The sequence below is a fragment of the Gossypium raimondii genome, chromosome 9, assembly GCF_025698545.1.
Source record: "Gossypium raimondii isolate GPD5lz chromosome 9, ASM2569854v1, whole genome shotgun sequence".
Classification (NCBI taxonomy): domain Eukaryota; kingdom Viridiplantae; phylum Streptophyta; class Magnoliopsida; order Malvales; family Malvaceae; genus Gossypium; species Gossypium raimondii.
Genome location: NC_068573.1, coordinates 27,937,670 through 27,956,548, shown reverse-complemented (window position 1 = coordinate 27,956,548; position 18,879 = coordinate 27,937,670). Strand labels below are relative to the sequence as shown.

The following is an 18,879-nucleotide window of genomic DNA, read 5'->3' as shown; positions in this document are numbered from 1 at the left end:
GCTGAAATTTTAATAGTTAAATTTGAGTTTGGATGAAATTTGAATAGAAATAGGATGTGAATTGAATTAGAAAAGTAAGAAAACTTAGTTAGGATTAAATTGAGAACAAGGTAGAAATCGATTAGAAATTCAATTATTTATTATAATTAGTGTTGTAATTAATAGTGTAAATTATTATTATTTTCGTAGCTAACAAAGAATCCGAGGCATTAGCATCAAAAAGAAAGGAGAAACCTATCGAGGACTAGAACGGGAGATTTACGGTTTGTATTACTATAATTCAAATTATTTATTATTAAATTTTATATTTAAATTTATATGTATGGTAAGTGAAATATATGGTAAGTATTATTATTAAGTTGAAAGAAATTCAATTGAATGATGAATATATGTGTGGAATTTAATTGAATATTGACTTGAAAAATGGAAAAGTGAATTTTGAATTGAATTGTGATTGAAAGTGAAAAAGTGAAATTGAATTGAAATGTGAATTTGGAGACCCTATTAACTAGTCGGGCTGAGTCGGATATAGTTGGCATGCCATAGGATTGGAAGAGTTCAGGGATACTTCGACCTCGAGTCGATGAGACACTGGGTGTCACTATATTTCTTCGGATAGATTCGATGAGGTACTGTGTACCAACTTTCTTCGGCTTTGCCGATGAGACACTGGGTGTCAACTATTGTTTCGAACTATCCGATGAGGCACTGGGTGCCATACTGGAGTGTTTGGTTGGATCCGTGTATCCGCCAAAATTCGAGTTTTGTTAATAGGGTAAATAATAAAATGATAAACTGAATGAGTTGTTCAATCGAGCTATTAAAATGAAATAAGAAGTCAAATTGTGAATTGAAATGTGATACGAGATTGAGAAAAGAATCTAAGGCTCATGATGTGTCCAAGTTCCAAATTGTGGATATATGATATTAATTGATGAATTGTTATTGTGGAAATATGAAATGTGAGTTTAAATTTGTATGTATGATTTTATGCATTACATGTTTATTAATATTATAATTTGAATTATGGTAATACCACTGAGTATGAAATACTCAGCGTACGGTTGTTTCCGTGCGCAAGTCATTAGAGTTCAAGGTCCAGTTCAACATCCACAAAGATCCCGACTCCATCAAGAAAATTTTGGTGATGTATTTCTTCCTTTTGTTTAAGTGACATGTACTAGGTGATTGAACACGAGTTGTATATATATAAATATATATATGCTAAATGATCTTGGTTGTGAGTAAATGGTTATAATCTTTTGAATGATAAATAAAATAGTGAATCAATTTATTAAGCATGATTTAGTAGTGTTTTAAAGTATAAAATCATTAATTGAAATATTGTTATTCATTTGCTTTTGGTTTTAAGTTTGCAGGGGGTTTTATGTACAAATAAGCAGAAATACTGTTGAAATTTTAAAAAAAATGAATGAAGCCAATTAGCATAAATTTATATGAATTGATAATCATTTTATAATATGTTTGTTATTTATTTAAGAATTATTTATAAATTGTCCGAAATATCCGGTAATGCCTCGTAATCCTATTCCGGCGACGGTTTGGGGTTAAGGGGTGTTACACATAAGACTACAAACAACTTGCTTGTAGTAAGTCTTATCCACTTTGAGTCCATCTTCATCCTTTGAAAGCTTGAATCCAGGGACTAATGGAACCTGAACTAAATTACTCTTATCCATTCTGAAACGTTTTAGCACCTCTATTGCATACTTATTTTGACAGATAAAAATACCATCAGATTTTTGTAACACTTCAATACCAAGAAAATACCTCATCTTCCCAAGATTTTTCATGTCAAATTCATTCTTCATAGAATTTCTGAACTCAATTATCATCTGCTCATCATTACCAGAAACAATGAGATCATCAACATACAAACTAACAATTACCATTTTCACGTCTCACCTTTTTATGAACAAAATATGTTCATAATCATATTTCTCAAATCCTTCTTTCATGAAGTAAACATCTATTCGATTATACCAAGCACACAGAGCTTGCTTAAGTCCATAAAGTGCTTTTTTTAGTTTATACAGCTTCACTTCATTTCCCGGCTGAACATAACCACTTGGCTGCTCCACAAAAACATTTTCAGTTAATTCAGCATGCAAAAATGCTGATTTCACATTTAGTTGGTAGGGAGTCCAACCTCTTTGAGCTGCAAATGTTACAACTAGTTGAATTGTTTCTATACAAGCAACAGGGGTAAATACTTCAGTATAATCTACTCCATAATATTGTGAGTGCCCCTTCACAACAAGTCTAGCCTTGTATTTATCCACTTCTCCAATCTCATTAAATTTGGTTTTATAAACTCACTTCACTCCTACCTTCTTTGCTTCATTTGGTAATTCTGTCAATTCCCATGTATTATTTTTTTGTATTTATTCCATTTCTGCATCCATTACTCTCCTCCATTTTTCACTTTTAACAGCTTCTTCAAACTGAACAAGATCGTCAACTATAGACATCACCAAATAAGCTTCATTATCTTCTTTAGAAAGCCCTTCGCTAGTCTCATAATCTCTCATCCAAGTCGATGGTGCCCTGTTTCTCTTTTCATCTGTACTAGAAGCATCATCTCCAATTGAAACATCAGAGGAAGGATTCTCTATGTCTGCATCAACTTCAAATTCGCCTTTCTCTTCAGTCTCATTAATTCCAGTCGCTACATTTTCTTGATCTTCCTATTCTAAGTCACACACAACAATGTTTTCATACCTTTCATTCCAATCCCATGCCTTATATTCTTCGAACACAACATCCCTACTTATTATAAATTTTTTTGAGTTTGGATTGTAAAGTCTATAAGCCTTTGAATCCTCACTAACCCCTAATAAAACACACCTCATGCTTTTATAATCTAATTTGGTTGTTTTAGAATCAGACACATGAACATGAGAAATGCAACCAAAAACACGAAAATACTCAACTGAGGGATTGACTCCACTCCATGCTTCTTCTGTGTATGATCTTTGACAACAATAGTTGGGCTTCGATTCAAAACATGTATTGTCTAATTCACTGCTTCAGGCTAGAAGGTTTTCAAAATTTTCTTTGCGAAAAGTATGTTTTCTACCATATTCATAATGGTTCTGTTCTTGCATTCCGCTACTCTGTTATGCTGCGGCGTATATGCAGTTGTTAGTTGTCTTTTAATACCATTGTCATCACAAAATTTTGTGAATTCATGTGATGTAAATTCTCCTCTACGATCAGTTCGCAAACATTTGCTAACCGAATCTAATTCTTTCTCAACATGAACTTTAAATTTTGAAAAATAACAAAAGCCTCTACTTTTTCTGTTCGAAAATAAACCCAAAATTTTCTACTGAAGTCATCAATAAAAGTAATCAGGTACCTTTTTTTACTATTTGAAGCAGGTTTGATTGGTCCACAGATATCAACATGAATTAATTGAAGAATCTGTGCTGCCTTCCAAGTGCTTTTCTTTGGAAATGGTGTTCTGTGCTACTTTCCCACTATACATTCCTTGCAAAGCTCTGATGAAGACTTGATTTTCGGTAAGCCATTGACCATATTCTTCTGCTGAAATGTTTTCAAGCCTTTATAATTTGAGTGCCCATATTTGCAATGCCAGAACTGCTGAACCTTTCTTTTGTGGTTGCGCTGAAACAAGCAAGTAGTGTAGTAACAACATGTAGCTTGAACATTTGATTTCCAGCCATATATGTATCCATGATCAACCTTTTCTTAGAGTGATATACCCTGCATCTATCATGTTGAAATAGAACAACCAGCCCCTTCTCTTGCTACTGCCCCACACTTAGTAAATTATTCTACAATTTTAGTACATAAAAAACTCCTGTGATGATTTGCACCATTCCATCCACTAGTAATCTTACATTGCCCTTTCCTGTTACAACCAAGCTTGTGTTGTTGCCTAGCTTCACTGTATCTTTATAATTTTCATCATAATTGACGAAATATTCTTTTTTTTCAACATATGTGATTGCTGCATCCTGAATCAAGGAACCATGCATCCTCTTTATTAACATCTTTGCATTCAAAAATGCCGTCAATAATATTTCTTCCTGAGTTTCTGCATAGCTTGCCTTTTCGCTTGAGCATTCCCATTGAAAATGTCCTAATTTGTAACATTTGTAGCATTCCACAGTGGCTTTGTCAAGACTTTGTCTGCCTCTCCCCCTTCCTCTTCCTCTATAACCACCCCGGCCTCGACCTATTGAACCAAACTGTTCCCCAAAAGAAATCTTCAACACTTGTGCTTCTTCAGCTAAAGAACTCATGTTGATGCGTTGCTCATGCACCAACAAGTTGCTTTGTAATTCATCAATATTCAAGATGCTTGTGTCTTTAGATTCCTCAATAGAACACATAAAATAGTTAAACTTGGAAGTAATTGATCTTAGAATTTTTTAGACCAGTTTAACATTTGTCTTCTTCTCACCATTTGTTTTCATATTGTTGACTATTGTGAGAGTTCAAGCAAAATATTCCTTGACAGATCCACCAGTCTTCATTTCAAGAATCTCAAATTCCTTTGCAGAGCTTGTAGGTGTGCATGTTTTACTCTTGTTGCACCTTGAAATTTCTGTTTCATAGAATCCTATATACTTTTCGATGTATCCTTATTAAAGATTGTCTTAAGGATTGAACGATCTAATGCTCGAAATAGATAGTTCTTTGCCTTCAAATCTTTCAGCTTGTAATCATCAACCTGTTTCTTCTTTGCCTCTGTTAGGGGTCTACCTTCTGCTGCTGCAAGTACCCTATTTTCCACTATGATCAAATATTCATTTGATCATAGAAAGTTTTCCATGAGCTTTGCCTAGTGGTCATAATGTCCATCAAATTTTGGAACAGGAGGCTGCACAAATGAATCAATCACCTAAAATATCATGTAGAGATCTACTACTTCTAAATCAATCAGGTCCCGTGAGGAAGCACTGATACCAAGTGAGGAAGCACTGATACCAAATGCAAGGTAAAGAGAATTTTAAAAAGAATTGAATATCCATTATTGAAGGAGAAAATGACTTTTTTATAACTGTACATCACAACTGAAAAGAGAAAGAAAAGGAGTCCATGACTCAACAACTTAGAATAAATCAAACAAATAGATATCCCTAAAGAAACATGATTTATTATCCAAACAACCTAAAAAATAGATTATCAAATAGGAGATGAAACAAAACATATTTCACCTAAAATTATTCCTCACTTGTGATTTTTTAAAAAATGTGGTATAGAAGTTTAACAAATTTGTTCTAGTAATAATTTAGCAAATGTTTTGACTAAGATAATACCAATTACAACATTTGAAAGATTAGTATACAAAATTGGAATGTGCTAACTTGAAGATGTTAAGTGATGTTCTTATTAGAGGAGTCAAAGACATGTTATACTATTTTATTTTAACCAAGAATTTATCCCAATGAATTCCTTCATTAAATTTTATTATGGTAATCCAAAGAATTCTTTTACTAATGTTTCCCATGATTCTCCAACCCGTTTTATAGATTCTATGTGCAATGCATCTATGCATATAGTCGAGGATGAACACAACTTCAAAATAATACAAGAATAGCTGTTCTCAAAATTTGTATCTTATATTTCTTTCTTCTTTATCATTCTACCTTTAATTTTCTTTAATTTCAAAACAAAAAGCTAATTATTGAACAAAAACAATAATTGTTATCTATATCTATATATTAAAACAATACATATAGACTACGTTGAAATTAGACATCTAAATGCAAACATTTTCTTTTTTCTTCTCGTTTGGGTGGATGGGAAAGTAAGGGCGAAAAAAAGTCCAATTACTTGTCAGCCCCTGTGCTTTTTAAACTTTTAGAATTTAGCCATTCTACTTGCTTTTAATTGATTTAAAAATTCAAGTTTAATTAATAAAATTTTAATTGAATTTTATAAATTTAAAAATGAGTTACCAATTTAAACTTCAATTTTGAAATAAAAGCTTTAAATATTAAAATGCTGCATATTCAAAAATCAACAGAAGTCTAATAAAAGTGGGTGTGTGTTATTTTAATTGAATTTTAATTTTTAAATCAATCATAGAGGAGCTGAATTATTGAAATGAAAAGCAGAAGACCAAATTGCCAAATTTTAAAAAATACATCAACTTTTATTTTGAACTCCAATTCTCCCTTAAAAGAGATTCAAAAAGAAAAAAGAAACGAACCGATGACCAGAAAAACCAGATTCAAGAACCCAAATCATAATCAACAAATAACACACATTAGATGCCAAATCCAAATCTAAACATAAACTATCGGAATAAAGCTACCAAATGCAAGATAAACACCACATCATGGAGAAGTTGGAGCATAAACACCAACTCTAAGCCACTTTCCCATGCCTACCCATGTTCATTCTTGCACAATACTCGAACAAGCTCCCATCAAAACATCTTCGTACTGCTTCTTTCGACAACATACCATCCTCATCCCGTGCCAGAACATATAGAACACCCCACTCGAACTTACCCGCAAGCCTACATTCGCTTTCAATGATCAACACAATACTAGTGAGTCAAAATCAAAAAAGAAAAAGGGTTACGAAGGAACAAACCAGCCGAAGAGGTCGAATGCGTCTCGGTTCCCCTCAGTCATTTTCCAAAGTTCTCCCAATGTGAATTTGTCAGGTACCGTACGCGCGTATTTGCTAAACATGCTTTCGATGTTTGCAGGAGTAAACCTGCAATATGGAAGCGAACATATTATGACCAAAATTTTATCTGTTCCATTAATTTCGTATTTCGTTTGTCATAGAAAAATAGGGTACGTGATGACCAAAGGAATGCTCCATTACCTCCCTTCATTATCATAAATACCCGAGTCGCTACCATGCTTGGCTTTGTGTATGTTGTAGACGTATATTGGGAAGAACGGTGAAGGTAACCATCCCTGCAAAACAAACATTCACCATTTCATACTTCAACAGTAAATATATGAAAAAAATTTAAAAGAGGAGTACATACTCATTTTGGTCTTGGAGGTACCTCTACTAAAAATTTGGACAAAACATTACATAAAAAAAAAACCAAATTTGTTCTTTCTGTAAAAATTTCATTCAATTTTTCTGTTAAAATTATTCTTGTTCTTGTAGATCAAAGAAGATAAGTTAGCACGTGTTACTTTCTTGTAAGCCCGAATGAATGAAATTTTAAAAAATCAAAGTACAAATATTAAATCAAAGAGCAAAATACAATTTAATGAACTAGGGCCCATTGTACTTTCACCTCAATGAAATTTTGATTTCAACACTCAAAACTTACTTTGATGTGAAATGGTGAAGTTAAGATCCACTCTATTACCATGGTCCATTACCATCTTCATAAGATGTAAGACACGTGTAGAACTCATGTAATTGTGAAAATCAAGTGAATTGTGATTAAAATATATGCATGACGAGAGGAGCCAAATTGGGTTAAGTATAAGAGTGAAATCCAACGTGGTAGCAAAGGAAACTCACTGGAAGTGTAGGATAGCTCATAGATCCATTAATAAGAATGGTGAAAAAAAGAGAGGCAATGGGATTAAATCCCAAGGCTCGACAACCTGTTTCAGGATCCAAATTGAAGCATCATTTTTAATTAGTCGTACGAAGAGTATTCGAAAATTACACAAATTCGAGAAAGAATCTTACCGGCGTAAGTCTCCCAAGGATAAATGATTCCATTGTCGTCCTGGTCGAAATATGCCGCATGTTGTTGAAGAACACTCATTCCGTTATGGTAATGGCCCGGCGTTCCGTTCGGGTGATCGACATCCGGAGCCACCAAAGCTCTCGCCATATCTGATATCAAACATAGGTGTCGTCATTCCTTCAAATACTCATTATGAATTCAAGTCTAACAATTTTTACTCAATTTAGAAATATCTCATTCATTAATTCAATGATAAGTGCATGGGTTTTATTTTTAGAATCGAAAATCTAAAAGAATTGAGACCAAAAGCTTACAAGGTTTAGGAAGCTTATCTTCCAAGTCATTTCTGACTCTCCTTCCAGAAGTGACTGGTGCTAAAGGAGCCTCGGTTGCCATTGCATCATCTTCCATGGCTCTTAACTAGTTTGTTCTTTTTTTTTTCTCACTTTCCTCACTATTTTTTCCCTTGTTTTTAGGCTCTCTGAAACTTCTTCACTATAAATAATGGTAAATAAAGCATCTGTTTCTAATATGAATATAATAAAATTGCGTGGCAACCATGCAAGGAAAGCTCACTGAGGCAAAGACATTTGCATGCCTCTCATGCCATTTTCTTTCTTCTAAATTAACATTTGGCATTTTCCAAGAAAACGCTGAATGGATAACAATGAAAAGAAATTAAAATCAGCTAGAATCGGTTTAGTTTAATAAAAACAACTGGTTAAATCAATACCTAAACATAATTTTTCCACATTTGGATCCTCGGCTTATTAATTAAGCAAGAAAAGTATGAAACAAAAATCTTTTGAAATATATTTTAATTTGACCTAATGGGACTAGCTAAGTAATTACCTTGTATATATTATCTGTATTTTTCATTTTTTCAAATATTCATATTTGATATTTATATTTTATATTTAACTTGAATGTATATATTAATATATTTTCTTTAAATTAGTTAATGGTAAAAAAATCACGCACATTTAAAAATTAGAATTTATCATTACAAAATATATTTGAATTTATATATATACTTCACACATTATATATACAAAATAAATCTCGGTTTTAAAATCAAAACCATGTTAATATATTTGTATGCTTTTCAAATATACACTTTAAAAAATATTTTTTAAATATATATATATATATATATATATAAAATTCAGATGAAATATTCAAATAAGGGTGCTATCATAGCGCAATATTTTATGTTTAGCCGGAATTAAGGTATGAATTGTTGAGATGCGCAGTGGATAAATTTTATGACTTCATTTTCTCAAAATTTTGAAGTGGAATACGCCCTTGGCAATGTTTCATAAATTCATATTAAATTTTCGATTCAACATGGTAGCATCATCGTGATACCCTCAAAAACAACTGTTACATCATATTCAATCTTATAAATATTTTTAACTTTTTAAGTTTATCAACTTCAAAATTATCATATTCAAACCATACATTAATATAGATGTAAATTCAACTTTATCAAAGGGACAATCATACAATAAGAAATCCACCCCAAGCCTTCCCTTCACTTTGTAATACCTCCTATTCCATGAGAGAAAGAGGAAGTAGACAATCTATAAAACCCACACTACTCAACTATGGTATGAACCACCATTGTAGTCACCTCCAACGTCTTCTATAAATTAATTATTATAGCAATTAACATTATTTACAGGAATTTGGACAAAAAGTTATGACTCAATTACCCTAAATTATCTTAAAAATGCAACTATGAGAAGGGTGGCCAATATTATCAAAACCAATATTACAACCCATATGAGTAGGAGGTTATCACTAGAGTCAAGGAGATTATATTTGTGTCTCTAACAATGAATGTGGTGTCTCGCAATCGGACCTAACGACCAAATCGGTGTGGAATGTTACACTCATAATCTATGAACTTAATTAAAATAGATTATATTTGTTATCAACATAGTTTAGAGTTTGTTGAGTCACACACTAAAGAATTTTGAAAATTAAAACGAGAGGGAATAAATTGAAAATCTTCAAAAGTTCCAAGAGTTGAGTAAATTTAGGAGTTAATTTTTTCTTGTTTTCTCTCTTGGCCACTTACCACTTCTGAGTAAGATTTTCTTTCATAGTTTTGCTTGATTTCATCATTTTAGTTTAAGAGAATGAAAACAAAGAGGTAGATCCTCGCAATCAAATAGCTAGCATTATCTCGGCAAAGTGGACATTAACCTTACGAAAGTTTTGCTAAGTTTCAAGTGTAGATTACCGTTAGAAGTCAAACATCTGGACAACCATAAGTTTCAATAATTGAGCTCGTTCAAAAACAAATTTTTAAAGGAAAAAAGGATGTTGGCTACCTTTATTCGAGGTATTGATTTTCTCCTTCTTATATTTTATTACTTTTTGATGTCGTAATTACCACCAAACATATTCATGATGGGCATGATTTAGGTTTTACTTGGTAAGGTGGAAAGAAAATTAGAAAAATTAAAAATTAAAAGGATAGAAAATAGAAAGATATAAGAAATATATATATTCTTTTTATAGGTGTGTTTGGTAAGAAAATGGAAAAATGAAAAGTAATTTTCTATCCATCCAAGTAGAGTTGAAAATTGAAAGGAAAAAAAAGTAAAACATTTGAAAAATGTATACTTTTGAACTAATATACACATCTCTCATCGTTCCACTCTGAAAGATTGATATTTATGCATTAGGATGGAAAATGAGTATCTCTCGTATTTTCTTTCCTATCACTTTCATTTTCTTATCAAGTATACTCAAAATTTATTTTTCTTTCAACTTTTCCACTCCATCCTTTCATCCCTTTACTTTTCCACCTACCTACACACACCCTTAATCTTTTCATTTGCTTGTTATTTAATTTTGTTTAATTTTTAATCTTTCATATAATTATTCAAATTCCAACTCAACAAATAATGACAACAGCAGTAGCAATATTGATTAGGTTTTGGCGATATGAATGGTGATTATGAGTATAAAAAAAGGATTTTGTTCAACATGGTTGTTGGTATTATGGGGTTTCTAACTTGGCTTATGTTTCTCTTTTTAGGATGAAACTGAACTCGATGAAACATTGCGGAAGCACAATCGGTGTTCTTTCACCCCCAATAAATCAATTCGGTAATTATGACAAACTCAATAACACAATATATCAACAATTGATGCAAATCAACTACAATATCACAAGCAAAAATAATAATAAAAAAATACACACAATTTTACGTGGAAAACCCCTTTAAAGCAATAGGTAAAACCCACAGGACTTGAAAGTCTACAAAAAATTCCACTATAATCAAAGTCATGCTAAAATGTCACAACCAAGCCACCATAAAGAGTATACAACTCAAACAAGACTATTAACAGATAACTCAAGCAAACTTTAAGAGAAAAGTTGAGAATATCACCAAAATGAGGTTGACTTTGAAAGCAGAAAACTTGAAACTATAGTACCCTAAACAAAAATTGGATCGTACACATTAAAAATATTTGAGGCTACTAGCTACCATAAAAAAATCAGCTCCAATAGACATTGGATGGACCTCTGATCGAAGAAAATACTAAGGTTGGTCTATGTATAAAAAATATTTTTTTCTCTCCCACTTTCCTCTTTTTCTTTGATTTTTTCTGACACACCAAAAGAAAACAAACACCTTATTTTTAGCAACCCTTATAACATCTATGTTTAAGGCACATATGAAAGTGGGCTCTTGTAATGACTCAGTTTCCAGTGGTATCGAATATTTTGATTTTGGGATCTCTTTTCCGTAAACCGAGTCTGTAAATATTAAATAAAGATATTTTTGAAGTTTTTATATAGATGAATTAAATTTTGGATGGTCAATTTGGCTGAAATTGTGGTTAATTAAGGGCCAATGGCTAAATTGTAAAGTCTAATTGCTATAGATTTTTAATTATGAAATGGTTTAGGGACTTAAATTGTAATTAACCAAAGGTTCAAAATACCAATTAAACCATATTTAAATGTGGTTTAGTGGGCGTAAGATGAATTGTCCATTAACTTAAACAAATTAAGGTTTATTTGATTAAATTAAGATTAATTAACTTAATTACAAATTAATCTCACTATATAAGTGAGATTTCGACTGGGAAGAGAGATAAATTCATTTATCCAATCAAATAGAAGAAAAAACAAGAATAAAAATGCCATTAAAGGGTTTCCAAGCTTTTAACTTCAATTTCAAGTAAGCCTCTAGTCATTTTTCTTTAAATTTTATAGTTTTTTTTTATCTTGGAAGCTTGATTAAGCTAACCCAAGGATCAATTCGATCCATTAGTGAAGTTTTTATGAGATTCCATTGTTGAGAATTGAATGTTTTAGGTGTTAAATAAATAAAAATTAAGCTTAGTTTAAGAAAATAACTAAATTGTAAAGCTTAATTGTTAGTTTCATACTTTAGGAACCAATTTGAATAAAAGGGAAAATTGACGTGAAATTGCTATAGGAATAAGAAATAGGAGGTCCCTAATGAGTAATTGTGAAATCGGATTTCAATCCGAAGCTTTGGATTGAAAGTTATGTTTGTCTCGGATTTGGGGACTAAATTGAATAATGTAAAATATGCTTGATTTTGTGATTGATTATGATTTGAATGGAATTTGATAATATTATATGTTTTATGATTTTATTTAGCTAACGTTGACATGGAATGTAACATCCCTTATCCAACCCGATCGCCGAGCTTGAGTTACAGGATAGTACAGTCGTTAACGGAACAAATACGGATAATTAATATTCAAATTAAAGATAAATGATACAATCATAGTCAATTCAGTTCATAATCACCAAATACAACCTTTGGCAGGTCTTATATGAGCTTACGTATGCTTTAGAATCAACCTAGGATTGAACAAGGACTAGTTTGCAACATTTTCAAAATTTCAGATCAAGCATATCATAAATAATCCTTAAAATATTCAACTAGGTCATAAACATTCAGATATTATGGTATACAATTAAATTTGAGTCTTAATCGAGCTTACGAAAGCTTTTTTTTATTGGCCCAAGCTGAAATAAGATTTAGTAGCAAAGTTTTGAAAATTTAAGGCTGACATTGTGACGTCACCTCATCCTTGTCATGACATCGCCAAATAGTTTGTCACATTACAACGTTCGGGCACTTAACATCGAGACATCACAATCTGTTGGCTGACGTTGCAACGAGGAGAGTTGCTAGTCTTGACGAGGACTCTGTTTTTGGTACATTTTAGGCTATTTGATATCTATTTCAAGCTACAAATGCCACTGATCTATTTGGAGCATAATTTCACCCTTATTCCTGCACAAAACCAACCAAAGTACCATACAAAACAATCATTTAACCATTTCTAAGTTCAATCAATCAAATATGCCACAATTTGGCACCACACCTACCAATTTAGCCTATTCATACTTCATCTATACCACCATGATTTTGTTCATGCTAAACCATCATTTGAAAAATAATTTCACATTCAAAATGGTCATTCAAAATTCCAAACATGTTATCAACCAAACACATATACATATAGGCAATAATTTTATCAAAGATCAACCCTTAACCATGATTCAAACCAAACTATCATTTCCAATTAAAGTCATGTTTTAAACACATATGTACATGTCATATAATCGAGATTTAAAGAAATAAAAGTCTATCAGATTGCTGATGGGATAGTGTGAGCATTATGGTGATCCAACCAACGCGTTCACAAAATCAACGATCTACAAGGGAAAAAGGAGACAACATGTAAGCATTTTAAATGCTTAGTAAGTCCATATGAAATTTACTTAACTTATCTTGACATGACAACAGTTTAACAATTGAAATCATTGATAAAAACATAGCAATCCTTTGGCATCCTACACTTCATGTGCATTCAACTAATATCTTAAATAAGTTAGTTCAATCACATGTCATAAGCATATAACAAATTCATACAATAATATAACATTCCATCATAAAACATATACCACTAAATCAAATCCAACTTGTAACATATATATATTCATTCCAAACATTACATTTCCATTTAGTACCTTTTTCATTTCTGCCGTTCACCCGGATACACGAGAATAATTTACTTCCATAACTTGTAGAGTTGGTTTGCTTATACAAGCTATATTCAATGTTGCTCACTCAAGTTGTTGAGAATCAACAACATGTGTTGGATCTCAGCCATTGATAAATAATAATTTGGTTTTCTCACACGAGCTATGATATTTGAATTTGCTCACACAAGTTGTGATATTTGGGTTGCTCAATTAAGCTGTAGGTCAAGTTTACCTTTACAACTTTATTCGATGTTGTTTACTCGAGTTGTCAAGAATCCGCAACACATGTTGGATTTTAGCCATAGATAAATAAATCCCTAAATAACACCGATTTCTTTTTTGAACCCTAATGGCATGCCATTCGTATCTTTATTGTTTACTAAGTTCACATGGGTGCCATTATCATTTCTATATCATTTTAAACCCTAAAACCATATACTCACTTTTCACATTTCGAATAACAATCCATATACATTCTTGACCCTATAATGCCATCAGATTCATATCATCCATCCATATATACATTTCAATTCCATTCAATGCATCATATCTATTTGTGGTAATCATATCTTTCATTCTTTACGGTTTAGTCTTTTATATGCCAATTTCATCAAAATTACACAACAGTTTAAACTAATAAGTAAACAATACAATAGAAACATATCATGAATTAAATAAGTAAGTCTCATATGTACTTACTTAGCAAAAACAACAACCGATAAGGTGTCAAGGACTAATCCGTAATTTTACATTTTCTTTGATTATTCTTTGATTTATTCAATTCCGGTCTATAATAATTTGTTTCAATTTATCAAATCTAGACCTCTTATAACAGCATATTATAAGCATATATCAATTCAATTTCATATTTTGAATTCCCTAAAGTTTTGCACGTTATTCAATTTAGTCTCTAAAATCGAAATAGCTATAACTTTCAAATTTGAGTCTTGATTTTGAAAACTAATTCAATTATATCCTTATACGACCTCTAATAACTATATTCACAAAAATTTCACACCAAATTTGAAATGATTACATTTAAGTCCTCAAGTTTAAAACTAACCATTTTCACTTTACAAACTAGCTCTTTTTCAAATCTAAGCTTAAAATCTAACAATTTAGTACCAAAAGCTTCAAGATTCAACAATGGAAGCTTTTATAAAATTTAACAAGTTTACAAATTGATACACAAATTGATACCTGGGTTAGTTAAATCAAGTTCTTAGGACCTTAAAAACATAGAAATTACTAGAAACAGACTTGAAAACTTACCAAAAATGAAGGACCGAATGTTGAAAGCATAAAACCCTTATTATTTTTTCCGGTGGGAAGAAGATGAACATGAAATAGCCATTTTTTTTCACTTATATGCTTGTTATTAAAACTAATTAATTACACTTTATTTAATTAAGCCTAATTAACAAATGCTAATGACAATTAACTAATTTGGTGGATGAAAGTTGTCATCCACCACCATTTACTAAATTAAAAAAAAGCCACAATGCTCAATTGGTCCTTTAATTAATTAAAATTTCATAGCAATTAACTTTTACCACTTTTACGATTTAGTTTTTATACTTTAATTAATCACTACTTTGAAAAAATTACCTATCCAAAATTCAATTCACCTAAACAGTAACTCTCGTAAATATTATGAGCTTGATTTACAAAAACAATGTCCCGTTACCTCATTTTCCAACACCGCTAACTTTAGGGTCGCTACACTTGTACCTTAACTAACTATCTAATTAACAAATTTTTCATACCAAAATTTAGTATAATACTATAATTAACTCATAAATAATAATTAATAATATTTATGGAATCAATCATCAGAGAACGGGGTCCAAAACCACCATTTTTAGCACAACTAAAAATCAAGTTAATACACAGAACCATCGAAAGGGAAAGGTAAATTGAAAATTGACGATGAATAGCTCAGATATTCAGTTTGTATTTTTATGATTAGGGAACCATTTATTTTCTGCATGTTCATGTCATTTTTCATTATATGGAGTTTAATGTGAGTTATTGATGATTAATTGAGCTAAATTGATGTAATTAAGATTGATTACCAAGACAATGACTAAATTTAATAAATTAGAAATTTCATGATATGATTGATAATTGATCATTTGTATGCAATTGAAGTAAAGCATGTAGTGTTTTATGATAAATTGATGATTTGATGATAAATTGAGAATAAAAGAATGTGAATTGATTTAAATGTAATGAATTGGAAATTGGTTACCCTATTAGCTATTCGAACCGAGTTAGGTATGCCATAAGGCTAGATTATTGATTGAAAAACCATTTTTTTGGGGCAACCTGAGGTGACAGATTAATCAAATTGAGAAAGCCACAAGTGTCGAGCAATTCAAGATGGTGTTATGTACATCTATACCGTCATTGTTGGTGAGCAACCTGGAGTGACGAATTCACTTATCCATTTTGAGTTAGTGTCAAGTTACTAGGGTTAAAAACATATGAACTAGCTAAATGATATATGAGATGAATAGAGATTGAGTTATGATATACGACAGCATATGAAATGGAGTAAGACGAGCCCTGGGGGTTGATCAAACAATAATGATCTTATAGACTTGGCAATGATATTTTTTGGCATGTATATGTAAATGAATTGCCTAGTAAGAGAGGTATAAGCATGACTATGTGAAATTGAAAATGTTTGAAATGGATTGGCATGAGATTAGGTTAGAAATCGAATGTGTGCATTTTCCATAAGCTTGTTATATTGTCTTGAACTCCGTGCACAGTTAAAGTAGATTCTGAAAGTTTGAGCAGTTGATCCAGCATCCAACATCCAATAATCGATCCTTGACTCAGTAAAGTTTGTACATATCCTATTTTGTTCTAAGTTTGGCATGTACCTAAGTTGAGTCAATGTTGGTATGCTTCTAAGTTCATGTATCCTTTAGAGGTAGGACTTAAAGGTGTAAACTTGGTCTAATAATTATAATATGTTCATAAATCCTATGTATATATGGCCTTAATGGTATGTTATACGGTAAATGTTAATGACCATGGTAAATTTAGGTATGAATGAATATGTTTTAAATGCATTACTCTAGATGGTTAGCTTATATTTGATGATGTATTAGTATACTATTGAATAAGGTATTAGAGTGCATGAATTGATGCTAGAGAATTGCATATGTTGGTTGATTGTGAATTGTTTGAACTTAGAGATTTATTGGAGAAGTTGCAAGTTAATATCATTAGAAATTACAGAAATAGTATATGACGTTGTGACGTCGAATGAGTGTCATTGCAACGAGATCAAGCTACCATGCTACGACTCGAAATTGAGTATGATTCATCAAGATAAGCCCCAAAATAGTATGTTGCATCGTGACGATGAACCCCTATCATCGCGACATCAACTTGAACTTTTGAAAATCTTACAGTTTAGTTCTGATTCGATCTCGGGTTAATATTAGATCTTTCATAAGATCATATAAGACCCGAAAATGAATACAAATAGTTTTATATATTTTTATTAATATTTGAATGTTTAAGGTTGTAAATTGAATGGTAATTTGATCATAGTTGCTTTGGCAACAAATGTGGCACCTTATAGCTCGGATCCAACGATCGGGTCGAGTATGGGGTGTTACAGCTCCCACATAGTGGGACCACCCGAAGTCTAACAAATCTCCCCCTCCCACTATGTGGGGATGTTCACCATATCGGTGATAAAAAAAAGCTTCAAACTTCCCTCTTGGTAAGGCTTTGGTCAACATATCCGCACCATTATCATCAGTGTGAATTTTCTCAAGCTCTAACAATGTAGCCTCAAAAACTTCTTGTATCTAATGATACCTCACATCAATATGTTTAAATTGAGCTTGAAAAGTCAAGTTCTTACCAAAATGAATAGCGGTTTGGCTGTCACAAAACAAGACATATTTCTCTTGAGAAAAGTTGAGTTCTTGCACTATTTTCTTTGTAACACCCCAAACCTGATCGAATAGGTTCGACTCGAATTTAATGAGCTACATTACCCACTGAAGTGACTCTCTGTTAACTCCAACCTAACCTCCAACACATCAAAAATATGGGACATATAAAGTGCTAAGTTATAACACAGTAGTGGAATAATATCATACATGGAATGTAGAACATGTGAGCTTATCAAACAATAAATGTAGGGTTTGCATGTCGTCTAAAAAATAAAACTTGATGGTTCGTATGAAAGAAATAAATAAAGTATTTTAGCAAAATCAAAAATAAATTCAAGTACTTTGAAGTAAGTATTAAGGTTTGCACAACACATAAGGTCACAATATAACAACAGTTCGCATAACTCCTAAGTTTGCACCTAAACAAAACATCATGGGTTCGCATGCAAACGACTTTGCAACAAGAGAGTTTACTCATGCAAAGGTTCTCATAATTTGATAGGGTTCACTAGATAGAAATTTTAATGCCACTAAGGTTCGTATGCATGTTGGGGCTACAAGTAGAGAAGTCATTCACACAAGGTTCGCAAAACAATAATACTTCGTAAAAAAATAGCTCGTATTTAATATTAAGAAATACTTTAGCAATATTGAAAGGACACAAAATGGTACACATGCATGGAGAAATAATGAAACATCAAACTTTATTCATGCAGAGAAGAAATTAATAACACATGTTTAGTTGTAGGGTTCTGTAACACCCCTAACCTGTATCCATCATCGAATCAGGGTTACGGAGCATTATCAAAATTTACAGAACAAATACAATTAATTCATAAAATTTATTATTCATATCCAAAATCATACATATCAATCATATTGTCTCTCAAATGGACCCTTGAGGTCCAAATTATGCATTAGAAACAAGTCGGGACTAAACCGAGAACTTAGGGAATTTTTCGCGAAATTTCAAAATTTTCTTTATGTGCAAGGGACACACGCTCGTGTGGCTCACAAAGCCAAATGACACACCCGTGTCTCAGGCCATGTGGCCATTTGATGTGAGGCACACGGCACGTGTTCCAGCCCATGTCCAAATTAGGTTGCATACTGACTTAGTCACACGGCCAAGCTATATGCCCGTGTGCTAGGCCGTGTGAGCATACTGACTTACATAATTAAGGTGCAGGGTTCACACGGCCAAGTCACATGCCTGTGTACTAGGC

At 32.0% G+C, this 18,879-nt stretch overlaps 1 protein-coding gene across 1 annotated transcript; it reads right to left on the bottom strand.

Moving 5' to 3' along the window:
* Positions 1–6,130: 6,130 nt before the first annotated feature.
* Positions 6,131–8,147, bottom strand: LOC105798821 (peroxygenase). Its single transcript, XM_012629018.2, has 6 exons — positions 7,990–8,147; positions 7,675–7,824; positions 7,501–7,586; positions 6,838–6,932; positions 6,598–6,723; positions 6,131–6,520 (listed from the first exon to the last, which is right to left on the bottom strand). The coding sequence occupies exons 1-6, from the start codon at positions 8,084–8,086 to the stop codon at positions 6,367–6,369; spliced, it is 708 nt and encodes a 235-aa protein (XP_012484472.1). The 5' UTR covers positions 8,087–8,147; the 3' UTR covers positions 6,131–6,366.
* Between the last annotated feature and the right edge of the window lie 10,732 nt (positions 8,148–18,879).